General features: G+C 41.8%; 1 protein-coding gene across 1 annotated transcript in view; it reads right to left on the reverse strand.

The window, feature by feature from the left end:
• NTRK2 (neurotrophic receptor tyrosine kinase 2) overlaps positions 1-27,918 on the reverse strand; it is a 215,783-nt gene that overhangs the window by 31,963 nt on the left and 155,902 nt on the right. Inside the window, exons 13-15 of the mRNA XM_066604107.1 lie at positions 23,796-23,984; positions 12,609-12,739; positions 10,042-10,214 (exon numbers count right to left, since the gene is read on the reverse strand). Of these exons, the coding sequence (XP_066460204.1) occupies positions 10,042-10,214; positions 12,609-12,739; positions 23,796-23,984 (493 nt within the window). The remainder of the gene's footprint in view (positions 1-10,041; positions 10,215-12,608; positions 12,740-23,795; positions 23,985-27,918) is intronic.

A 27,918-nucleotide genomic window follows, 5' to 3' on the forward strand; every position in this document is an offset into this window, starting at 1 on the left:
TTATGTGAAGATACACATTGGAAGCAATATATTCCTTTTACATGTGATATCACGGGACAATCGGTCAGATATCACATGTGCAACACGCTCGTGTGTATGAACCCCAACAACACATCTGATACGTATGTTTATAAACAATATTTTGTCTGTTACATTAACTTGTAGTAATATGTTTCATGTGAAAATAATTACAATTATTTCCCATTGTCTTTTATATAAATTCTGTATCCAAAACATAGAAAAGTGATAAGTAGAACGCTGTAAATATTTAGAGGGTACATCAAGCATAAATCACGTCACATAGTCCAAACTTAATAGGTTGTAAAGTAAGGATGTGACAAATAGAAGATGAATGGTGTCTAGTCCAGCTTTAATGTGTAATAACTCAAGAAGAACACTACTTTAAATGACATCATACAAGGCTATGTATCAATCTGTGCTGCCCCCAAAACATCAGTAACATATGGCAGCAGCCTGTTCAGCGTATGCCTCGTGTATTCTGCATCAATATGGTGGTCATGATCACATAAATAATGGTGTGTGCCTATAGCAGACTAGGTCTGGTATACATGGTTTAATTCTAGTCAGAAGTAATAATGACTTTTAGGTATAAACATACTTTGCTGTGATTCAGGCCCCTTTCACACGGCCGTAGGCGGTTTATATGTGCCCGCCGATGCCGTAAAACGTGTGAACAGGTGCACAGCGTTTGTGCGCCCGTTCAGATGGCACGGGCCCCGGCGCATATACATCGAGACCGCAATGCTGTTGCCTCCCCTTCCCTCTCCCTCGCTGGCTCACCTCCTCTCTCCCCCCCTCCAGCTGTTTGCAATAGGAATGGGCAGGGCGTGGTGGAGCTAAGCACCCACCCATTCCCCATAGCCAGCAATGGGAGGGGGTGGGGCTAAGCTCTGCCCCTGTCCCGCCTCCTCCCATTGCACACAGTCAGAGGGGAGAAGAGAGGAGAAGAGAAGATGGAGGGAGTTTAGCAGTCAAGCTGCTAAACTCCCTCCCACCTCTCTTCTCCAGCCGCTGTCATAGGTTCCCATAGAACCCATGCAGCGACCGACATATTCCGGCTGGAAAGATAGTTCCAGGATTATATTTGTGGTCCTGCATGAAAGCGTCCGCCGTTATATTGGCCGTGATATCCGATATGTGATCGGATGAATTGTAATCTACGGCCCGCCGTGAAGATGGTGGCCAATATACGCTCCTGTAAAAGAGCCCTTAGGGCTTCTTTACATGAGTGTATATGCAAAAACTCTTGCCGCAGTGCAAAGTATTTGCACATGAATGAGGTTGGATCAGGTACATTTGCAAGCATGTCTGCGCTAAGTACTGTAGTTTTTGCACACCAGGGCCAGTTCACACGCGTGCAACACATCCATTCCGTGTATTAAAAGGCTATTCGCCAGATCTGTTCTTTTTTTCGTGGCTCTGCTCAGTGTTTCCCGTATCCCCTTGCTTATTTGCACACATCCCAGAGACTTCTATGACAGCCTTTTCTGCGCAAAACAAAAAAAGATGAAGCATGCGCAAAACACTCTCCTAAGAGCACACCCATTAAAATCAATGGGTTCTATGCTCTGTGTTTTGCGTGAGTATATCGTACATGCACAAAAACAGGCGCAAATACAGTTGTGTGAAGAAACCTTTACAATCAAAATAGGAAGTTTGTATTTAAAATGACAAATAGTGGGAAAAAAGGGACGCGTACAAATAAAGGCCCCTCACACATTAGTATATCTTGGGGCTCTGTGCTGTCTGCATTAATCCCCTTACAGCACATGACTACATTATAGCCAATGAGGCTATACACATTGACGATGGTCTGCGTGAAAAAGCTAATTGCTTGTCCTATTCCAGTTCGAATCACGGATGAGAAGCAGGATATGCAAATGCATGTGAATGTGCTGACTCAACGTAAATCAGACAGCGCAACGACTGGGGTCCATCTGTTGTCCGATGCAAACTGCTGCCCAGCCTGTCGAATGCAACTCACATTAACGTCTAGTGTGCACCTAACCTAACTATGCAATGACAAGTGACGAGTATACGTGTCAAGAGCAACAGGCAGTGGCTTCATGAAAAGGATACCTGTAATGCTGATCACTTGGGTGCTGTTACCGTGCCCGTCTGATCTGGAGGGGGACAACAGCTATAACACACAACTGCAGTACGGGATCAGAGACATTTCTGATGTCCGCTGGTTAACATTTTTTTATGCTGTAATGAAGGCTACGTTGGGGACCAGACACAGGGGTCTACCAAAATTAGAGGGGCTCTTATGAAAAGCGGAAATGGAGCCTACTGCAGGTCCTGTTCTATGTTATCATTGTATTCACAAGATCTCAAAACCAGAAGGCACACTCCCTTCTGATTGTTTGAGCAACCTAGCTATTTAATTTTAGGTTTGGTGATATTACTGCGACTATATATAGAGAAAACCTAAAAAAGGAACATAGGGCTAGACTAAGCTAGCTGGCATTCTCATAGGCCCCGTACCAGCTACATAGGTTGCTTTTACGATGTCCACACAAGGGCCATATCAATGTGGATGCTGCAAGAGAACAAAATACTCCCCTCTCGAAGGAACATGGTTTCTACCCCTTTACAAATTGGTGACGAAGAGTGTGAAGAAAAAGAAGACGATCTGCTGAGTCCAATAGAATGAATGGATCTGCAAGATTCTGGAGAGTAGGCCCTGATTCAATTAAGATATCCATTGGAACCATAGTTATTGTCATGTCTTTGTAACATGATTGTAAAGGTGCATTCGAGAGTTAGCTCAGAGCTAGTTGGTCCGACAAGAGTACAAGAGTTCAAGAATTTAGGAGAAAATGGATGTTATATCCAGAGCAATGGCAGAGGAAGAATTGGCTAAGAGTAGTCCTCTGGAGCCTCAGGTGGCACAGAGTGTTAAGACAGCAGAAATGCAGTCCTAAGCTCTTGCTCACAACCTGAAGGTTGCAGGTTCAATCCCCTCATGGATCAGGTAACTGTCTCAAGGTTGACTCAGCTTTCCATCCTTCCGAGGTCGGTAAAATGAGTACCTAGCTTGGTGGGGGGTAATAAATAAATTACTTGAAAGTGCTGCGAAATATATTGGCGCTACACAAATAACAAGATTTATTTTGCATGGAAGAAACTAGAACCTACAGTACTTAAAAAAGGAGACATTCCAGATGGAAGTATCAACATTTATGAAGTGCAGTAATATATATTGCAAATCTGTTGACAATGCAGGAACATACAAACAGCTTCACCGACATACGACCCACCACGTGGTTTTCGGCAACTGTTTTCATATACAAAAATAGCATTCTTTTTGATTTATATGAAGCATTCAGTCTGCATTTTTTGTTATCACAGCATCCTTCCTTTGGTCATATAAAATCCAGATCCCCCATAGCGTGCAGATGTACAAGCCACAGCAATTTTAACTGTGCTTCCTATGCTTCCCGGAATCATTCTCCTTACACTGAACTCTGCGCTCAGACATTGTTTGACCTTCAACATGTGGTCTGGTGTCTGAAACATGAAGCTATGCTGCAGGAAATGCTGATGTTAAAATTCATTGAGGTTCTAAATACATTTCCCTAAAACAACCTCTAGGGGCACTAGAGGTCAACAATTTGTCTTTGAGTTATTTTCAGCAGCAGTTGTCTGCATTGAGCAGTCAGGCAGACATGGTGAATTAAAAAAGCACCGTATTTAGTTTTGGCTTAATTATTGTAGTCTTTACCTTAAATTGCAGTAATTGGTAACTATTTTTTAATTTATGAGATTATTCTTTCATCCTAAAGTGAGCAAAATTCATCATTTGTATCTTTAATATATGCTCATCATTTCAATTCAGAGGCATATGTAAAAATATGGCCAAAGAGCAATACTAGTAGTTCAGTTTTAATGTAAGACATTAATGGTTTGGGCTGAATGCTGATATTCAATAGCAAAACTGTATGCAGAGGTAACATAGTATGTAAGGCCGAAAAAAGACACGTCCTTCCAGTTCAGCCTATTGCCCCCCAATGTAGATTGTCTATCTTGGTCTATAGTCCTTCCAGATAGATGGATGGATGGATGGATAGATAGATAGGAGATAGATAGATATAAGAGAGATAGATAGATATGGGATAGATAGATAGATAGATAGATAGATAGATAGATAGATAGATAGATAGATAGATAGATAGATAGATATGACATAGATAGATAGATATGGGATAGATAAATAGATAGATAGATATGGGATAGATAGATAGATAGATAGATAGATAGATATGAGATAGATAGATAGATATGAGATACATAGATAGATAGATAGATAGATAGATAGATAGATAGATATGAGATAGATAGATAGATAGATAGATAGATAGATATGAGATAGGCCGCCTGCAGACGGGCTGGTCGGATCCCGCGGCGAGAATTCTCGCCGCGGGACCCGACCCCAGCGCCTGCAGGGACGAGCGCGTACTCACCCGCGCTTGGCGGCCCAGGCTCTTTCATGTGCCGGGTGCCAGGCAGCCGACGCATGCGCAGACTGGAGCCGGTGGCCGGGTGAGTGACGTTTCTGTGCGAAGCTCTGCGAGCCCCGCACAGAAATAGGACATGCCGTGGTTTGTTTGCGGCCAAACCGCGGCCGTCTGCATAGGAGTGCGTATTGTAATGCACTCCTATGCAGGCTTTTAGTGGTGGAAATGCCGCGGATAATCCCGCCGCGGAATTTCCGCCTGTGTGCAGGCGGCCATAGATAGATAGATAGATATGATATAGATAGATAGATAGATAGATAGATAGATAGATATGAGATAGATAGATAGATAGATAGATAGGAGATATGATAGATAGATAGATAGATAGATAGGAGATAGATAGATAGATATGTGATAGATAGATAGATATGAGATAGATAGATAGATAGATAGATAGATAGATAGGAGATAGATAGATAGACAAATAGATAGACAAATAGATAGATAGAGCTTCTCTTTTCCCGACAAAGTATAAATAATGTACAATCTGAACTAATCTGATTGAGTTGGTAACACAATGAACTAGACACAATGTATGGGGTATATGGTAAATACAATTGCTATGTATTCAAATGAAAAGTTATATGTTAGATTAAGCAACAATGAAGGCCAAGCTTTGAATGCTCATTTATAGCTCTGTGCGCCATTGATTATTTTAGCAGCGTACCACAATATAGCTTACTATTTTGGGCCCTTATCTGCTTTGACTGCTATTTGCTATGACTACATGGTTTATATCAGGCAGTATTTCCAGTTATCTTGGCTTCATACAGAATGGATATAATGGTCATGATGAGCTACTGGTATGCAGCTTGTATACTAATAGTGTGTAATCTAATTTAGGGTTGGTTTACATGGGCCAATTTTCGTTTGAAAAGTCACTGGAAAAAGTCGCTACAGAAGTTGTAAGCATACGAGTGATTATTATTAATGCTTGCAGCATCGATCTCTGAAGATGCTCCTGTTGTCAGCGTCCTCTTTGCCATTTCACTAGGAGACCCCTGTCAGCGTTGAGATGTATCACACCACAGGTAAACACCCAACAATTAAAGGCCCATTTAGACAGGATGAGTGTCGGACAAATGAGGCCCGAGACTTGTCCCCCACATACTAGCTCCCGTGCACCTGCATAGGAGCTAGTATCGCTGGCTCACAGTGGGGTGGCAGGAGGAGATTTCACTCCTCTCGCTCTCCCCTGCCCCTCTCCATTGCCTTCACATAGCGGCTGTTCAGTACTGAACGGCTGCTGTTTACACTGAGCGATCAGCTGATCGTCCATCGTGTATTATACAGCAAAAATGATGGATGATCAGCTGATCGCTGATCGCTCAGTGTAAACAGCAGCCGCTCAGTACTGAATGGCTGCTATGTTAAGGCAATGGAGAGGGGCAGGGGAGCATGAGGAGAAAAATCTCCTCCTGCCGCCCCGCTGTGAGCCAGCGATACTAACTTACGTGCAGGTGAATGGGAGCTAGTATGTGCAGGGACGCGTGTCGGGCATCGTTTGCCCAACATTCATCCCGCCTAAGTGGGCTTTAATGCGCCAACTGTTTGCTCTTATCTTCTCCTTGCCTGTCCACACAAGGGTCAGAGCGCAGCATCCAGGTGCCTCTGAATTTCCCAACGATATCACCACCAGCTTTGCATTACGGAAAAAACTCAGTGAGTGACTAACCTCCCTCTGAATGATGTACGAGGCCATATCATCCCGTCTCAGCCTGGCCAAACACAAGACTGGTGGCTGATCTTATATTCGCGCTATAAGCTATACTCACAGGACAGTCACTCCTTAGCTGACAAGACAAGTGTATACTCTTGATCAGACATCCATCCCTAGTATTATAGAGTCGGGAGGGGTAACATCTCTCCTTAGGGAGAGCACCAAGAAGGTGAGTGAGGAGACTTACAAGGCCATCCATGCTCCTCTGGGTAATATGCAAATAAGGAAGATGGAACAATACCTCTGCAGCTCCAGCTATTTTAGTATTACAGATTCATGATCCTTGCCGCATACTGTGGTATAACACAGGTATAACAAAGTGCTCATATATTCCATATACATTTGGCTCCGGAAGTATTTGGACATTGACAATTTTCATAATTTAGCCTCCATACAGCACCACAATGGATTTGAGACAAAGCAGTCAATATGTGATTAAAGTATGGACTTTCAGCTTTAATTCAAGAGCTTTATCAAATACAGCATATTGTATTGACTGTTTAGGGAGTTACATCCATTTTTACACAGTACATTCAAAGGTAATTAGACAAAGTAATGTACAGTAATTACAAATATAAGTATTACTTTTAATATATGGATGCAAAATACTGCCTGAAATCTGGAATTCATGGACATCACCAGATGCCGAGTTTCCTCCATTAAGATACTTTGCCTAGCCTTTATTCTAGCCACCTTCAGTTGCTGCTTGTTTGTGAGTCTGGTTTCAGTTTTGCCTTTAATAAGTAAAAAACATACTCAGGCCTTAGTCACACGGGTGTTTTTTCGCGCGATTTGCGGATCGCATGACGGATGCGCATCCGCAAATCGCGTGACCGATGCCCAAAAATCGCCCGAAAATCTGCTCCTACCCGTGTTTCATTAGAAATGGGCCGGAGCTGTCCAGCGCATTGCATTCAATGGAGCCGGCAATACAGCCGGCTCCATTGAAAGCAATGGGCTGCCGGCGTGCGCGGGATGAATTGTCGGGAAGGGCTTACGGCAGACGGAGTTCAGCGCGGCCGGCCTGCAGTGGGTGTGAAGGGGGTGTGAGTCAGACCTGCCCCTGATTGGCTCAGCCTGAGCCAATCAGAGGCAGGTCTCACTCACACCCACTCATGAATTCATGAATGGGTGTGAGTGAGACCTGCCTCTGATTGGCTCAGCGCTGAGCCAATCAGGGGCAGCTTTGAGTCACACCCCCTTCAAACCCACTGCAGGCCGGCCACGCTGAACTCCGTCTGCCGGGACAAGGTGAGTATATATATATTTTTTATTTTAACACATTTCTGGATGAATTGCAGGGAAGGGCTTATATATTTAAGCCCTTCCCGACAATTCATCCAGCGCTGTCCGGCAGCCCATTGCTTTCAATGGAGCCGGCTGTATTGCCGGCTCCATTGAATTCAATGGGCAAACATCGTTCTTCTCTGCCACAGCTGTTACAGCTGTGGCAGAGAAGAATGATTTGTCTTCTATATGTTCTCAATGGGGTCGGCGCTGCTGCCGCCAGCCCCATTGAGCGCATATAGAGAAGAGAACAGGAATCGCAGATCGCAGATAGGTGCGATCTGCGATTTCTGTTCTATAATTTATCGGACGAGCACATAAAAAGCGCTCATGTGTCCGATACCATTGCAAAGCAATGGTTTTAAAAAATCGCCGGACGCATGCGCAAATCGGGCGAAAAAACGCCCGTCTGACTGAGGCCTCAATCTGGCTTAGGTCATTCAAGAACATTCAATTTTTTTTGCCTTAAAGGGGTTCTGTCATTTTAAAAAAAATCAACACTCACCTGTTCCTTCCCAGGCAGTCTTCTTACCACATCTTCTCCTTGCTAATCTTCTCCAGTCCCCCAAGTCGCCTCACCGCAAGCCAGCCGGATCCTCTTCTTCTTGTATGAAGCGTTCTTTCTCTGCATTCTTCTTCCGGCAGGTCATCGTAGGGTACGTCACTGGTGACATAACATTTACTGCCTAGGAAGGAATGCTGATCTATTGATGAGTCTGTGCATGCGTGCTGTCTCGCCGCGAGTTTTCATATACTATTGCAGAGAGACAGCGCACATGCACAGTCTTGGCAATAGCTCAGCACTCCCTGCTATGCTATGAATACTACATCACTAGTGACTGGGTACATTGCCCTGCAGAAAGAAGCCTACAGAGAATGGATGCTTTATCAGTGGAAGATGAAGAATTGGCCGGCTGGAGGTGAGGTGACCTGCGGGGACTGCAGGAGACAGGAGAAGATCGGCAGGGAGAAGCTGCGGTAAGAGAACTGATGGGGGAGGAATAGGTGAGTATAGAATTTTTATTTTCTATTGACAGAACCCCTTTAAAAAGCTCTTAAGATGCTTTTGTGGTATGTTTTGGCTCATTATCCATAAAAACTGCGAAGTGGCAACGGATCATATTTTCAGCATTTGACTGAGCAGAAATGATGGCTCCATGCACTTCAGAATTCATCCTGCTACATGTATCTGCAATCACATTAGCAATAAACACCAGTGACCCAGTTGTACTGACAGCCATAGTTGTTCATGCCATGCCATTGTCTATACACTATGTCTGACAGATGATAGTGTGCTTTGGATCATGAGTAGAGATGAGCGAACGTGATCGGCTCCGCCCCTTTTCGCCCGAACATCGAACTTTGCGAGCAATTCCGTGCTCGGGCGAAAAAAGTTCGGGGGTCGCCGTGGCAGCGCGGGGGGGGGGTGCGGCGGGGGGTGGGGGGGAGAGGGAGAGAGAGAAGGCTCCCCCCTGTTCCCCGCTGCTGCCGCCCGCGCCGCCGCGCCTCTCCCCGCCCCCCAGCGCCCCCCGAAGCTTTACGCGCGGACACTGAAGTCCTCGGCAAAGCCGGTGTCCGGGAGCGTAAGTGTTCGTTAAGAACACGTTCGCTCATCTCTAATCATGAGTCCTTCCTTTCCTCTAGCCATACTACTCTCTTCCCATCATTCTGGTACAACTTAACCTTAGTTTTATCTGTCCAAAGAGTCTTGTTCCAGAGCTGGGTGGCTTTTTAGATGTTTTATAGTAGAGTTTTAATTGGCTTTTAGGTTCTTGAGTGTCGTTTACATCTTGAAATAAACCCTCTGTGTTTACATCCATGACAACATCTTTTGATCGTAGATTTTACCAGTCATATGCTTATCTCCTTCAAAGTGGCAATCACTTAGCTAGTAGATGTTGTGTGGAGGTTTTTCTACACCAAGGAAAGTACTGTATTCTGCAATCATCCACTTTATCTCTCTTTCAAGCTCTTCCATGCCCTTTGGTATTCCTTCTTTTTAAGAATGTACCAGATCGTTAATTTGGCCACTGCTAAAGTTTCTTCTCTCTATACTTCAGCCAAACGATGGCCTCCCTTACTTGTATTGGCACCTGTTGGCATCACATATTGAGAGTTCCCATAAACAGCTAACAAATACGAATTCAACACTAGAAATGCGGAGCCATTATCTCCTTAGGCAACTAGCCTCGGACCATGAAATCACTTATAAGTTATCAGTCAATCGTCCATTTACTTTTGAGCCTGTGGAAGTGGAGGAACAATGTAAAAATGGCTGTAGTTCCCAAAAGTTGATGCAATACTTTTGTTAAACCCTTTGAGCTAAAGCTGAAAGTCGACACTTCAGTCACATATTGATTATCTACTTTCAAGCCCACTGTGGTGGTGTAGAGATGCTAAGTCATAAAAATTGTGTGACTGTCCAAATACTTCTGCTCCCAACTGTACTTTTATAGATTACCTATACAGGAAGGCCTTGGTATATAACATTACCTTAGGAATTTGTTAAGGTCTCCATGCTTCATGTACTCGAACACCATGATGAGCGGATCTCCCTCCACACACACACCATAAAACTTTACAATGTGTTCATGTTGTAAGTTGGTCAGTAATTCTGCCTCTCGATGAAAGTCTTTTCGAGCATTGTCACTTGCATCCTTCAGGGTCTGCAAGACGAATACACTGGTTATTTTCACATATACTCGTTTTATATATATATTGACTGTATTGTCCAGTCTGTGCATGGAAATAGTATATAGGAATCCATACAATATGTATGCCATCTAGAGATTATGTAAAAAAAGTCATAAAAAGCAAAATCTAAACCTATAGAAAAAAAAACACAATAAAAGCAAACCGGGGATCTGTGTTTGTAAGAGGAATACAAAGCTGTTAGTGTTGCCAGGCAACCAGAAGACGGCAAGAGAAGGAGTCAGAGAGGCCAATATGGAGGAGCGGGGGGGGGGGGGGGGGCAAGGGAGATGAATCCTGTGCCAATCATTTCACATAGATGAAAAAACACATGATAACTCCCACTCACTGCATTTATTTGAGATTCTCCATTGAATGGGTTACACGATGTCCTATGCTGATAATGTGTCCTACGCTCGTACAATCGGAACATTGAGAAAGCATGGGTAAAACGGGGAGGATTTATGAAACTATCTAAAAGAAAAACTGTATTAGTTGTCTGTAGTAACCAATCACAGCACAGCTATCATTTTTCCAAAGCAGAATGCAAAATGGAAGCTGCACTGTGATTGGTTGATATGGGCAACTAGGGCATTTTGTTTTAGACAGTTTCATAAATCTGCCCCAAAGTGTTTTCTAATATCATTTGTAAGTATATACAGTTGATTGCATAAATATAGAATTAACACTTAAAATACTAGTTATTGTGAATTTTATATTACGACTTACTACATTTTTACAGTTTTTAACTGTGAACTGATGCTGCTCTTTGGAAGCTTAACCCTTTCCAATCCCCTGTCTGACGTCTAAAGACATTCTGATTGAAGCCTGTGCAGCTCCGATGTCGGAAGACGTCCGGCAGGGTATTCTTACTGTACTTTACTGGCCGCTCTGTTGTCGGGGGCGTCTCCAGCATGTCCCATACTGCAGTACTGGCTCTAGCCAGCAGATGGCGCCATTGTAAAATGGCAAAAAGAGAAAACCCCCTAGGAAACCCTGAATCCAAAATTGGATTGCAAAGGGTTAAGCGGGTTATAGATGTAAAGATTTTGCTATGCTACAACAAGGGTTCATAATGCACATCGGGAAGGAAACCTACGCAAAAAGAGGTTTCCCATGATATGAACTATTTTTTTACATCGAAAACTATATGTTCCCAATTGTATTGGGCATTTGCATTACCCCACATGTATATTTGTTAGTAAATTAATCAATATTATTCCAATTAGTGTATACCACGAACAACTGAGTAACATTTTGAAGAGTAGAGTAGATTTTCATCTCTTGGAAATTATCATTTTTAATCAAGAATGCAAAATTGATTGATAACAATTATAAAATAATTCAAATAGTGAATTATAATCGTTACATCTATGGCCCACTTGAGTCATAAAATCTAACCTTACTCCTTCAATGTTGTATTATGTCACTAGCACACGCCGATTAATGATCGCAAGTTCCAGACTATCAGTAAGTGGCTCTTCGTATGGGAATAAAACTTCTCCAACAATCCAAAAGAATAGACTTTTGTAGATTAAAAGCATTATTTAGAATATCTATAGAAGTCTATTATCTAGGGACTGTATGGCAGTATTATTAATATGCAGACACTATGACGGAAATTTATCTAGACACTAAAAAGTTGAAAATGTTGGTGTGCACTTTTCTATGCGCAACAGTATGGGACATTTTTCGTTTTTGAGCAATGCTTCCACTTTCCCCAAAAATGGGTGGGTCCTATCAGAAGGGGCATAGTTTCCCACAGCCAGGAGCTGGCATAAATTATGATATACATCTACATCAACTGATAGCTTGCATAAAATTAGATTTTTTTTTTTTGTGCATAGACTGCCAAAAGATGCACTAAATTTATTAAGATACATGCACCTCTTAACAAATTTGGCAAATGTTACCCCAGCACACTTTATATTAACCCTTTGAAATCCAATTGTGGATTCAGGGTTTCCTAGGGGGCTTTCCTTTCTGCCATTATACAATGGCACCATCTGCTGGCTAGAGCCAGTACTGCGGTATGGGACATGCTGGAGAGGCCCCCAACAACAGAGCAGCCAGTAATATACAGTAAGAATACCCTGCCGGACGTCTTCCGACATCAGAGCTGTACAGCCTTCAATCAGAATGTCTTTAGACGTCAGACAGTGGATTGGAAAGGGTTAAGACTGACGTTAAAATCCCCGTCTTGATAAATCTGCGTCTATATGGCAGTATTAAGTAGGCTAGAATTGGCTACTTGGGTCCCTACTTTGCTTGTTGAACATTGCTCTATTTTTCGATAAAGTTTGTTCTGCTTGTCCCGATAGTTAATACAAACATGAATGGAAGCATGATGTCAACTGGTAATATATTACCTTTACTGCAACAAGTATCTTATCCTGTTCAGGGTACAGGTTATAGCACTCTGCCAGAAACACTTTGCCAAATGCTCCTTCTCCAAGTTCTCTCTTCAAGACGATGTTATGTCTCTTTATATGTTGAACAACTATAAAGATTTTTTTAAAAGGTACAGTTATTACGACAGAATTAATTGGGTCTTATATAATATACATTATAAATGACAGGTCTATATGGTGATAATATTGGGATATTTTCAAATTAAGGATATCCATATAAGAAGTGAATACTAATGTTATCTTCTATTTACAATAAAGATTAAAGGGGTTGTCTGGTTCCAAAATGACTTTTTAAAATTAGATACATAGGTCTTAAAACAATAAAACAAATTGTATTTACCCATCCTCAACCCCTAGCAATCCAGCTCTACAGCCCCGCGGATCTCCCGGTCTGTGTTTACAGCGGAAGTCAGGTGACCGCTTCAGCAAATCAGAAGCCGCTGAGTCACTACCTGTTATCCAGCGCTCACATCCTGGGCGCCATGATGCCAGGAATTTGGAATAGTGACAATTTGGCTTCCACTGTCAAAACAGACTGGGAGAAATGCAGGGCTGCAGCGCTGGATCTTTGGGCTTAGAACAGGTAAGTACTTTTTATTTAAAGTCATTTTGATCCAATTTTAAAAAGTCCTTTTTTTAAACCAGACAACCCCTTTAAATTGTTATCTCTTAGTTATGATAGTTATAATTGTCTAGATTGTACTAGTCAATTGGTAGAAATCCAGAGTTAGCATATATGTTATAACTATTTTATGAATAGTCGCTACATATACTCCCTGCAGTGAGTTGTCAGTGTACAAGCAACTCTTGCTCATGTGTTGTTCATGATCACTGAAGGGCACAGGTCTCTGCAAAGTTTACTGGCTAGTCATTAAAAGACAAACAAGACATACAAGATGATAATTAATCAACCAGTGACTATTTTTTGGTAAGCTGAAACAAGATAACTAGTGAACAAAGGATCACTTGTCACCTTGTTAGTGGCCATGTTTACAGGAAACGGCTTAACTGAGTGATTTGGAAGTTCGATGTATTCGATATCCATATCCAAACACATAGAGATAAAAAATGTGGGTGACTGATGCTTTTTTAACTAGGAGAAGACAATAGTCCATTTATATGGAACGAACCAAATCTACAAAAACAAAGAATATACAATTTACATAATATGGGTTAGACATGCAAATGTGGCCTGGCCTGTATGGAAAACTGTGCTAAGCTTTTTCAGCAATGCTCAGAATGTAGCCAAACTGCAGTATAAATAGAAATAGCTAATCTGAGCTGGGAGAAAAGTTGTTCACTTGACAGGCGAGACAGATTTAGAAATGTTTTAATGAATTATTCTTAAAGTATTTAAGGCTCATTGTTAATGATTATTTAAAAGGCTTGATAACAAGTATGACAAGCCAATCTAACAAATGTCCTCATCACTCATCATGCTTCTCAGAATAGCGCTCACATCAGATGCTGCAATCTTAATTCTCTCTATCAAACTTAAGAAACAAATGTTTCTGTCTGATGCGCTGCTTATTTAGATTAGGAAATTTGTGGCTGAGATTCTGGGAAATAAGAAAGAAAAACATTACAAATGGCATAAAAATAAATGGAAGGAAAACATTTCAATGTTCCCCTTTTTACATTACTAAGACAATAGTTGAATATGTAACCCATTCTGTTTCTATTTTCATAACTTACAGAAGAAGAGTAAACTTAAAATAATCCTGGTGAAAGGTGATTATCCCAATAATTGAAAACACTTGTTTGAGTAAAACGGGAATTATTGAACAAAAAGGCTTTTATTTGTTTTGGTTGGGTTTACATTTTTAGGATATTTGTTAGCAGATTATGGCGCTGAATCAAAGCATTCTGTATATGCTGATAGAGTGACTCATTTTGGCTAGTCAAGATCGCCAAGAGGCTCATGTGATAATGTGTTGAGCAGGTTAACCCTGGGAAGAAAATAACAGGTGCACCATAGTGTAAGAATATATATAGAGAATAACAATATAGTATCTCTAGATTTGAATGATGATTAATAGTGATGAGCGAACATACTCGCTAAGGGCAATTGCTCGAGCGATCATTGCCCTTAGCAAGTGCCTGCCCGCTCGAGACAAAAGGTTTGGGTGCCGGCGGCAGGCAGGGAGCTGCGGGGGAGAGTGGGGAGGAACGGAGGGGAGATCTCTCTCTCCCTCCCCCCCCCCGCTCCCCCCTGCTGACTGCCGCTACTCACCGCTCCCCCCACCGGCACCCGAACCTTTTGTCTCGAGCGGGCAGGTACTCGCTAAGGGCAATGCTCGCTTGAGCAATTGCCCTTAGCGAGTATACTCGCTCATCTCTAGTGATTAATACTATATCCATCTTCTATAACTGCACAAAATACCATCTATCAAGCTTTTATATATTGATGCAAGGTACTGCTGCCTTCTGTATTCCCAAAAGGGAAGCTGTCGAATCAGTAAAAGTAAGTAAAAATGGCATCACTAATTGAGAATACTGCTGGATAACCCAGGAAATTCAGGAAACAAGATGATAAGCCACATATTGGATTAGACAGTGCCTAAAGAAAAGGTTAAGGCAACCCTAAAATGCAATGTTTCAGAACATAGACTTGGCATCATCTTACAAGACTTGGCTTGTGTTGACTATTCCCTAAGTTATCCAGCATCGCCATTCTTATCCTTTGTTGCCTTTTCTTCTTACCCATACTTTTGGGGCTGAGTAGGGGAAATGGGATATTTGATTTTTTGCAGTTAAACCAGAATGTTCAAGCGGCGGATATGGACTTGAAAGTATATATTCTATTTAGTTCTGCATCTTTGATTATATTATTAGGAATACACATTCTTAAAAACAGAGGAATAGTATAAATATGATCTTTATTTAATAGTCAATAGCTCCACTAGCTTTAACAATGGAATGGATGCCTCTTCAAAGGGAAGTCATAATGATACTGGTAAACCAAAAGAAATACTGCACCTTATTTCCTAATGATTTAATTGCTCATTCCAGTGTTAATGGGGCAGAAAGTCCGACTAATATATAGGCCATTACCTAAAAGTGGGAGGTTTCCAAAATTTAGCTTCCATTTCCTTTTCAATGTAGACCTTTCTTTGCTTAAACAAATGACTATATTACCATTTCACTCATTTGAAGTCACACAAGTCTTTGTGTCTCCTCCATATCGTACCTATCATTTAACTGATTTTGTAAGACAGAGCTTTGTATAGTCATGGCCATAATTATATGCCTTCTAAAGTTCAGGAGGATGGGATGGCCCACTTTAACTTTGGTAGAGTAAACATCGTTCTACAGGCTACACAACTGTTTAAGGCCAAAATAATCAGTCATTGCAATCAATACCATGGGATTTTGACCTGCAATTTAGTTAATTGTAGCCATGGTGGTTTCACTGTAGAGCAATGGTTAGATTCCTATTCCACAGCAGCACATTTAATTATGTTGTTGTCAGGGTTAAAACCTACATATGGGAAAGGGAAGCTGGCAATGAACAAAATGTCTTGGTGAAAGGCAATTTAAAAAAGATCTTTAATCATGTCCTTACACCATAAGTAGGAAGATGATATGGTAATACCCCTTAGAACTGATAGCCTCCCTAAATTCAACATTTATATGTGTTATAACTAGAGATGAGCGAGTATACTTGTTTCGAGTAATTACTCGATCGATTTTCGAGTACTTCTGTACTCGGGTGAAAAGATTCAGGGGGCGGCGGGGGGCGGGGGGAGGCATGGCGGAGCGGAGGGTAGCAGCGGGGAACAGGGGGGAGCCCTCTCTCCCTCTCCCCCCACTCCCCGCTGCAACCCCCCACTCACCCACGGCACCCCCCGAATCTTTTCACCCGAGTACGGAAGTACTCGAAAATCGTGGTGCTCGGGCGAAAAAGGGGCGTGGCCAAGTAGGCTCACTCATCTCTAGTTAAAACCATTAGAAGGTTGATGCGTTAATTACCAGCACCGGCCAAGTGACTATTCTAATATGACTGTTTAGTTCCATTTGTCAGAGAGGGTTAAAGAAGGACTGTCATGTCATTAAGTCAGCAGAATTGGCTACAAAGCTTTGAACCTGCTGCCCTGCAGGCTCTACCACAACCTTTCCTTTGTTTATACTCAAGCTCATTCCCCTATTGGGGCTCTTCTTAAATTCAGCTCCCAGCAATGTCAAGTGGATGGTCCTACCACTCTCTTTCAATGGGTTACATTAGACTTCATTGATAGTGAGTTGCGGGGACATTCACAACACCAAGAGCTGATCTAAGAAGAGCACTTAAAGGGGAATGGAAGTGAAAAGAAAGGCTGCAAAGAGTCAGTGAGGTTGCGGCTGAAAAAGTATGCAGCTTACCTCAGGGACATGAGGACAATAGGTTCACTTTAAAGGGGTTTTTTAGGGGCATTAAGAAAACATTTTTGCAGGCTTAAAATCATATGAAATTAAGAAAAATTGAATTCTCGCCTGTTTCGGTGACTTCCTGTCCAGTGCTGCATCCGCAATACTCACTGCACGGAACCCATCTGAAGCAGCAAGCAGTCCCGTACTGCTCATTGTGCATGGGACCACTCAGCCAGTCACAGGATTCAGCAGGGATTCTTTCATATCTGTTGAAGCCTGTGACTGGCTTAGTGGTCATATGCACAATTAAAAGTATGCTTCTTCCTAGTTTCGTGTGGGGGCAACGGGGCGCCAGTGCTGGATGGGGAGCCACCAGAATAGGTGAGCATTCAATTTTTCTTCATTTCACATGATTTTAAGCCAGCAAAACTTTTTCTTAATGTCTAAGAAAACCCCTTTAAGTTTGCTGGTCTTAGAGAATAAACTAATCATCTCTTCTCCATCTTCATTCTATGCTGCATAGAGTTAAAAGTAGACCACATCTTGAAGTGGTTCTGTGTTCTGTTGCTATTCTTGTCCTTAGAAAAATCTAAAAGTAACCCAAATGCTTGCTTTCAAAATGCTATAATGAACTATAAATTTATGTAATCTAATTTCAGTGATGAAGATTAAAACAACAAATGTTATTGTACAAAAGTAGAATTTTCTCTATTTTCAGACTGGTCTTTGGGTCATGTTTATATGGTATTTTGTAGAATTATTTTTAGACTTTGCCCTAATAAGTGTACTTTTGGACAAAGACTCTATCATAATGCAATAAAGTTGCATGGCAACTTTAATTGAGGACAGAATCCTTATGGCCTTCCCGATTCTAAGAGGTTAGCCATCTCTAGTGATGATGTAAGCATTCATTCTCCCTTCAGTTTTTCATTCAAAAAGTGGAACTGATTCCAGAAGACCGTCAACAAGGAAAAATCTTTCCAAACAATGTCTTCTCTTCAAACTGGGATCTGGGATCTGCTTTTTTAGTCTTGAAAAAGGAAATTGAATGAGAACTAGTCTATAATGCTTAAAATTTAGACTATTCCTGCTGGTGCCAACAAGACGAAGAAGGAACAAGATCGCTGGATGATTGGATTTGCGCCTGAGAATTCTCACTAGCTGTCTACTAAGTGATTATTTGAAATTGCTCCCAGTAAGGATACAACAGATTTACCCATACAGTACAATGACTGTCTCAATATTTCTTCCTTTTTTTTCCTAAAGGTTGATATGTCACAGAGTTAAAAGGTTTTGGTTGACCACATTTTTATTCATTCAGATCTAGAGATGAGCGAGCACCAAAATGCTCGGGTGCTCGTTACTCAAGCCGAGCTCTTTGTAATGCTCTAGAGCTCAGTTCGAGTAATGAACCCCATTGAAGTCAATGGGAGACTCGAACTTTTTTTTTTAAGGTGCCCCATGTTCGCCATAGGGGATGGCTCTCTCTCTCTCGCTCTCTCTCCTGACATTTAACCCAGCACCTCCTGGTGCTCGCTCGAGTGACGAGCACTTTCAAGTATGCTAATGCTCGATTGAGCATCAAGCTCGGACAAACATGCTCGCTCATCTCTATTCAGATCATATAATCAAACAAAATCCTATATTCAAATTCTAAGAATATAATTTTAATTTAAAATATAATTAGCATTCTTAATTTACATCTAGTCACCTTTGTATATTACATTCTTATCTAATTGTCCTTAATTATGAGTGCATAGGGCATTTTAGCCTGGGTGGTGTACAATAAACGTTCTTGATTTACCCAGCTTTACCTTCTCTAATTGTAAATTACCATTGAAAGCTAAATGTTTTATTGGTTGCAATATTAAGCACATGATTTATGTAAGTGAGCCAGAGTTAAATAGCTGTGCAGAGTAATTGCACTACATTGGAAAGAGTGTGCTTGTCCCAGATAGTATGCCATTTATCATAATGCCTCAGGGATATACATATCCAAAATAAAGGTTGTGCGGGTTCGGGTAATGTTTATGTGAACTATTTAGAGTTGCTCGATGTGTAAAGCAAACTAATGTGCTCAGTCATAAGGATCTTAGAAATTCGATAAATAGCTCCTTAAGTGGATATTTGTATATAAGACACGGCACAGTGAAACCAAAGATGAAAGTACATGCCACCAGAACCTTGACCATGCAGTCCTCCCAAGTATCCCAAAAAATTCTTAGTTTACCAAGCACTGTTTATAAAGCCAGCATTCAGTCTCCATTACACACCATCAATGTATAGCACTTAAAGGTAATCTTGCATGTACAATCAATGGCTAGATGTTTGCAATGATTTCAAATGTTTACTAGTCCCATTTGCAATAGGTGAATGGTTTTACATGCCATGAGTGATCAAAATGTAAAATAAAATGCTTATAACTAATGATCATAGAGAAAAGCGTAGCCTACTTATCACTGCACAGCAGCTCAACAAACGGTTTTCTTACAGTGGTATCCTGGACTTTCTGCCTAGTTTTATAGGAACCATACTTGACTAAACATATTCCATCCAAGCCATAAATTACCTTTAGAAGGGCACACACGATAAAATTAATATGTCCTAGGAAACTTAAATCGGTTTATCACTACAACGCTATATTACTACAACACTGATACTCTTACGTTTTCCCAATTGCATCCTATCTTTTCCAGTTTTAATCTATTTTAGTCTATCTGTACAAACACACAAATATATATATATATATATATATATATATATATACACACACACACATTTCAGTGCCTTAGTCAAAACCTATTTATTTCACACATTGATTAATCTTCTTCAATACACACATTCTTTTATCTTACCAAGTGTTTTTTTATTAACCCCGCCTTCTTATCTTTTCTTCTGCCCCCAATCAAATCCAGTCCATGCCTCCTTTTCCTTCCTTCTATCCTCTCCCTTTTATTCTCTAACGTCATTCATTTAACACCCTTTTTATCAATGCCGATCCCACAGCCCCATACAGTACATACCTCTCCACTCCCAACAGTTATGGTAAATCTGTCTTCTTATCTCTACTTGCCCTCAATTTCCCTTCCCTTTCGCTTAGCGGTTTCTTGCACACATTAACTACTACACCCATTCTTTCAACCCCAAGATAGTAATTATAATGTATTTATATGGCACTATCCTTCATTACTTGCTGCACATGTGTGTGTCTATTATGTGTGTTTTTATAATATTTTAAAAATATATATACTTTTATGCACTTTTATTCACATATATATATTTCTGCCATTGTTGTCCCTTGTTGTGACACATATGTTCCAAGATAGCTTCCCCTTTGTACATGCAACCATTTGTATATATATGTATGTATGTTATGTGCTCAGACATATTATGTTTTATTGTTTTATTTTGATTGTCTATTGCCACATCCTCCTGATACTCCTTGATGCTGATTCTAATATTTTACATTATTTCACATCAATTTCTCATTTATGCTTGTCTAGATAATTATGTATTTTACTTTACTCTTGTTTCATTTTCCCTTCTCTTTCTTATATCTGTCCATATTTGTTTATTTAGAATATTACATCTGTCAATTGGCTGTAAAGTTTTTTTCTACCACTATTTACTGTGTACTGTAACATATGACTGCTTGTTACATATATATATATATATATATATATATATATATATATATATTTGGGTTTTCAGTTTTTGTTTCCCTCTAAAGGGATCCTATCACTGGGACAGGTATACCCATTGCCCCCATGTATGTCATATTCTGCAACACTGCCACATTGACTTTGAAGTTTGACTCGAAATGGAGCTTTAAGTCGAAGAGGCGGGCCACAATGGTCTCTCCCCTCCCACAGCATGTTGAGTGACAGCTCTTTATACACAAAAGAGGAGAAAGCTGTCAGTCAACCTGCTGCGGGCGGGGAGAAGCCAGAGCTCTTTGATTCGGAGCTGTGTTCTGAGTCAAACTTCAAAGTCGATGCCGCAGCATGAACCTGGCTTTCCTTCAATCTTAAACTATATATAACTTTTGTGTATGTTCATTGGTGTGGGTGTATGTGTACTTGTGCGCGAATTTCATCTACAGTTCATTTTAACAATTACTTTGACTCTGAAAGCCATGTATTTATCTTAGAACAATAGCAACTGGAATCTGAGAAATGCAATTTGCATTGTGTTATGCCACTAAAACATTTTGCTTTGTGACCGTATCTTTAATATGGAACCTCTCCCCAGCAGTAAATCTGTCTGCTTCCAGTGTTTTATGCATAAATAAATCTTTTGGCTATGTATTGGGACACTCTAAAAGGTTTTATGAAAAATAAAAGAATACGTTTAGTAATGATGATCCTATCAAGTGTTGCCAAAACTCATTAACCTTGTCATCATATATTTAGGAAATATATTAATCTCCCAACTGTCTGAGAGGCTGTTAAAATGCAAACATTTCAGCCAGTGACTTAAAAAATTGGGTTGTCCTCTTAACTTGTGGTGCTGGCATTTTGTTAGTAGACATGTCAGCTTATCCTGTAGCCAGTGGCATGGTATAAATGGCATTACCATGTTTCTGTGCTACAATGGTATATGTTGGTCATTGTTCGCAATGCAAAACAAAAATACAAAGTTGTAGTGGGCAGTGTATAGTTTTTGTTGTGGCCAATAGTTTGCTGAGCTTTCCTATACAGTGTAAAAGGTATGACAAGGCATACCACCCTGACAGAGGCCGAAGGACATTCTTGACCTCTGTCAGGTGAATGTTGGGCACTAAGGGGCTACTTTTGGAGTATAGAACAGGAGCCTTTCTGAAACATATGCTGAATGTGTTCACCTAAATCTAGTCTACTTCATATGCCAAATTTTGTTCAAGAGTAGAGTTGAGCGAACATACTCTGCCGAGCTTGATGCTTGTTCGAGTGTTAGCATACTCAATGGTGCTCATTACTCGAACGAGCATCACGCTGTGTTCGACCCCGCCCCAGTTTTTGAGAGAGAGAGAGAGAGAGAAAGAACACACGAACCAAGAAAAAATAAAAAAAAGCTCGGGACCCCGCGTCCCACATAGAAAAAGTGCTCGAGTCTCCCATTGTAGTCAATGGGGTTCGTTACTCGAGTAGAGCTCTCGAATTTTACGAAAAGCTCGACTTGAATAACGCGGACCCGAGCATTTGGGTGCTCGCTCATCTCTATTCAAGAGTGATCTTCTCTAAAAGTAAAATCATTAATTCAGTCAAGCTGTGTTCATACTGGATTCAATTGAACATATTTGTCGTATTGTTTCTAGATGGAATAAGCATTGGGCTACATTTGTGCTGTATATAGTCATGGCAAGAAAAAGACAATGCATGTCTAATAAATTGTCATGGTTACTGAAAGGTAACAGCCAAGTTGGGTTAGGGTGGTTTCACATCTATGTTGGAGCCTCCGCTCGGAGGTTCCACCTCAAATCAGGCTCAAAATACTGGAAGAAAAAGCTCTAAATGCGGAAAGCGAATGGACCCCATTATGGTCAATAGGGTTCCATTCGGGGCTGTTCAGTTCCGTCCTGAGACAGAGTTATTTGGCCATGGGAATTCCCCACGGAGCAGGAAAGCGAAACCCTGGGTGCAGATGTAAAACCACCTTCACAGTATGTTAGGTTCCTAGGTACATGGGAACATATTAAGAGCCTGGGAGATGGGATAATATGGTAACATAGAGAAAAGTCAATAGTTATTTTAATTTCATATTTAATTACATAATGCTTTCTTTTTATTGCATTGTCTATGAATATAGCTGCCAAAAAAGAAAAAAGAACATCACAGGCCATGTTGTAAAACTGCAGTCAGAAGAAAGCCACCAATGGGCAATATAAAGCTTTGAATGGTCATGCCAGTGGTGCCAGAAGTTGGGCAGTATTACCAAAGATCAACTTTATGTAAACACCTTTTCTTAAAGGGCTATCGAGGCATTTACATTTGTACACATCCACTCGAAAACTGTGGTCATATGACCACTGAAGTGACCCAGAAGAGAAGGAGTTCAGTGAGATCTGATGTAACGACCCTGAAGGAGGGGAATACTCTTACTGAACAAAACCTGGGGGTACAATCTATTACCAGCCGCACAACTTCCAGTAGTAGGCAGGGAGTAAGATAAAAATCTGGCAGAAGAACTCAACTACAGTACTCCATCTTGATATATAATGCAACAGTGAACAATGTTATCAGCTGGGAATAGCCCATTAAATTGAAGAACAGTTTCTGTATAATGCCTTAGCCTGAGACTGCACCTAGTATTATCGTGCCATTTTATATCTAGAATTCTGTGCCTTAAAGGGGTTTTACAAGCAAATACTAAAATGATCTACTCTCAGGACAGGTCATCAATAGTTGATCACCAAGGATCTGCCATTGGGGATCCCGGCAATCAGATGATCACCCAGCCCACTGTCAGTGCAGTGGGGTCAGATGTTGTCATCGGGGTTGGAGCAGGAAGTCTAATGCCCGTCTTCACTCCCTTTGAAATCGATAGGAGCAAAACTACTTATTACACTTTCGGCTACAAATTAGGGTATTTTACTATAAAAGAATGGTTCACTCATTAGTATAAATATTAACTAATCAGCACAGAATTTGGAACTAATATAGATTAAACATCTGAATGCTATTCAAGGGGGGACATTCATTTTAAGGTGAAATAGTATATGGTTAGCTTGAGAATGATAAAGGAATGTAGTGCTTGTCTTACATCTTTATCACTATGAAACAGTTCATTAAAAAGGGAACAAAGCATTAAACTTACATGTATCAGGCTTCAGGTGACTGTTCGTAATTCCAAAGTATTGTGGGTTTTCAATCACAGGGATCTTTGTCATTCCAATGATAACTGCATCAGGACCACCTTCTGAGGAAGATGGGGTATTGCTGCCATTAGAGATATGATGAAGAGGACTGGCGGAATCGTCATCATTGCTAATTACAGAAGATGGACCTAGAAAAGGAAATTAAGTTTTGTTATTTCATTGTAATCTAGTAAAGTCGGTCAATGCTCCCATTTTCTTGACTGCGGCATAATTGCATAATATATTCAGTTTCATTTTATCTTTTGGTTTAGATTAAATTTACATCTGCATTGGAGATTCCGCTTTCCTGCTCTGTCATGAGAACAAAAAAATTGGAATCCCCTGGCCAAATGGTTCAGATTTGTGATGGAACCAAACATCACTTAATGGACCTCATTAACTATAGTGGGGTCCATTCGATCCTGTTAACCTGTCTGGCAATCTACTGGGTGATTAAGTCCTGTATGTAACGAACACAACCTCTGGCGAAGATGAGACCTGCGCCTTATATGTACCAAAATGTTTTATATAATAGTAAAAGGAAGAAAAATTGCAAAGAAGTACATTAACATGGCATGCATACAACCACTGCTTTGCATGATATATTGCATCTGAAAGTCTGAAATATGAGCCTGTATTATTCTATTTACTATCCATATTAGTATTATTCTTTTTACTATTTATATAGTTATAAAACAGTTTAGGGTCCGCAGTTTTACAAGCAGCAGCCAGGCAGGTAGCGGTCTGGTCAACTGGCAGATGAGGTCCAGACTCAGGTTGCAGATCACCAATTGAGTACCCCTGACATATGGTGTACAGTACATAGAGAGTCTGAAACCTAACTCAGTCCCATCATTTATCTGGCATAATCTATATATTGAGATGTTACAGCTTTCTGCTTCCTTTTACAGCATTTAAATTAACAGGTCTAAATAGAAAAATCCATTTTTAAAATCACAACTTTTAGAAATCTATTTTCTGTTATGTAAAAAAAATAAGTTAAAATTCCATTATCCTCTAGAATGACATTGTACAAAAGACACACCAATTCACGGTAGCTTTAGCAAAAAAAAAGTTATTGCAATTGTAGTGCAGTTCCCTTAGATGAGCCCTAAACATACTACATAATCAAATGATGCAAGTAGACAGGAAATAATCTTGCCCCCACTATTCGTCAGCCTGTAGCATTTTCTACATGTTCCTTTAAACAAACAGTGTTGTAAAAAATCATGCAGGAAACACAAGAATTACTCTCCTGGTGACCTGTTCCATTTGTGACTGAGGATCGAACTGAGGGGGCAGACAGGGCAGAAGGGGGAGGCTCCTGCTGCAGCCGGTTGCTCTACAGCCAGTGACAGGATTGTAAGGAGGAGGAAGATGGAAATGGCTATACTCCTGAGACACACAGAGAACATTTCTTTATGTATTGGAACCTGATTAGCCACTCCCAGCTGTTTCCTAGTCGTACCTTAAACTTCCACTATAATATCAGTGTAAGCATGCATGCCACGCGGGTGGCTGCCACGCGAATATGAGCTGTATTACGTATGAGCTGGAGAAAGTATGATACAGTTTGATCATGGCTGTTCGACAGGGTAGGAGACAGGTAGGCCACAAACTCTGCCTTAATGCTTTACACTTAAAAGCCATCGCTAATGCTGTCACCTCTGTTCTCATTCTTGCTCTCAGTTTCCGAACTGTTTCACTCTATTCACATTAGCCCCTCTCTCCTGTCCTCATCTATGCACAGCTCGCATGCACTCTTTACCTTCTTGCTTAGCCTCAAACCCCCTAATGCCACTAACAAATATAACAGTCACCCTCATAAATCTCCTAATCATCTGCTAACCCTCACTATTCTGCTGTTACTGGCAGCTGGGGATATCTCACCCAATCCTGGCCCACCCTTCACTGCTCCTAGCTATCACCCCCTACGTGACTCACTAGTTAAATCCCCAAGCCCAACTGCTAGCCCCTGCATACCCTCCCCTGACTCCTTTAAATGTGCGCTCTGGAACTGCCAGTCAGCATGTAATAAACTCCCCACCATCCACTACTTTTTTACTGCTAAATCTTTAAGTCTGCTAGCTCTGACAGAAACGTGGATACAGAAGTCTGACACAGCCTCCCCTGCTGCACTGTCTTACAATGGCCTGCAGTTCTCCCATACCCCGAGACCAGATGACAGGCGTGGCGGAGGAGTAGGTGCTCTTCTCTCCCCGAAATTTACCTACCAGGTCATCCCCCCTGTACCCTCACTCACTTTTCCATCATTTGAAGTACATATGCTACTGCTTTTCCGCCCGCTTTCCATGCGAGTAGCAGTTATCTATCGCCCCCCCCCCCCCCAGGTGCTGCTCGCCTGTTTTTGGACCACTTTGCTGCCAGGCTCCTCCACTTCCTATCCTGTGAAATTCCAACCCTCATCTTAGGTGATTTTAACATCCCCACTAATGACCCCAACTCCCCATCTGCCTCTCAGCTTCTTTTGCTCCCCTCCTCCCTTGGTCTCTCTCAACTCACAGCCTCTCCCACTCACAGGGATGGCAATACTCTGGATCTGGTCTTCCTCCGGCTCTGCTCTGCTTCCAACTTCACTAACTCCCCTCTCCCACTCTCGGATCATAACCTCCTCTCTTTCTCTGTCACGCTCCCTAACATCTCTCCAGACCCACCTACCTACAGTACCTACAGGAACCTTAAGGCCATTCACACACAGAACTTTGCTGAATCCCTACAGTCCTCTCTGTCCCCCATCTCTCTCCTATCTGCCTCAACCTGGCTGCCGCTCACTACAACACCGCTCTCAAACATGCCCTGGATGAAGCGGCGCCCCCCAGGACCCGAGCCATCCGATGTAGACCGCGGCAACCCTGGCTCACGCCTCAAACGCGCTTCATTCGGCGGTGCTCTAGAAGTGCTGAACGGCTGTGGAGGAATCGCAAACCGCAGACTTTCTCCACTACAAATTCATGCTCAGATCCTACAACCTCGCCCTTCACCACGCAAGCAAGTCTATTTCACCTCTCTAGTCTCCTCACTATCCCACAACCCTAAACGGCTCTTTGATACTTTTCACTCCCTTCTCAGCCCTAAACCGCAGCCCCCGGTGACAGATCTCAGTGCCAAAGAGCTGGCTGCTTACTTCAAAAAGAAAATTGATGACATCCGTCAGGAAATAACTTCCCAATCCCAGACTAGCCCTGACCCTAGTCTTGTCAGCACTGCATCTAGCTCCTGCTCACTGTCTGTACTCAGACCAGCAACAGAGGAAGAAGTCTCCAAATTGCTCTTCTCTGCTCGCCCCACCACCTGCGCTAGCGACCCCCTCCCCTCACACCTCCTCCGTTCCTTCTCCCCAGTGGTCATGTCCAATCTCACCACTATATTCAACCTCTCTCTGACCTCTGGCATCTTTCCCTCTTCTTTCAAACACGCCATCATATCCCCACTGCTAAAGAAGTCGACTCTGGACGCGACTGATGCTGCCAACTACCGACCCATCTTAAACCTCCCCTTCATCTCCAAACTACTAGAACGCCTGGTTTACTCCCGCCTTGTAAGCTACCTACCAGAGCACTCTCTCCTAGACCCCCTACAGTCTGGCTTTCAACCTCAACACTGTCCGCTGTCTCTAACACCATGTCCTCTCTCTACCTAAAACTAAACTTCTCTAAAACTGACTTTCTGCTATTTCCACCCTCCACTAACCGACTTCCTCCTGACATCTCCATCTCAGTGGGTGGCGCCACCATAACTCCTAGACAACATGCCCGCTGCCTTGGGGTCATATTCGATTCTGATCTCTCTTTTACCCCCTACATCCAATCTCTGGCCCGAACCTGTCAGCTGCACCTCAAGAACATCGCAAGAATCCGCTCTTTTCTCACTGTAGACACGTTAAAAACGCTTACTGTTGCCCTCATCCACTCCCGGCTCGATTATTGCAACTCGTTGCTGATCGGCCTCCCCTGCACCAGACTCTACCCTCTCCAATCCATCCTGAATGCGGCAGCCAGGCTCATCTTCCTGTCCAGACGCTACTCGGATGCCTCTGCCCTGTGCCGGTCACTGCACTGGCTG

This window comes from Eleutherodactylus coqui, chromosome 5 (assembly GCF_035609145.1).
Source record: "Eleutherodactylus coqui strain aEleCoq1 chromosome 5, aEleCoq1.hap1, whole genome shotgun sequence".
Classification (NCBI taxonomy): domain Eukaryota; kingdom Metazoa; phylum Chordata; class Amphibia; order Anura; family Eleutherodactylidae; genus Eleutherodactylus; species Eleutherodactylus coqui.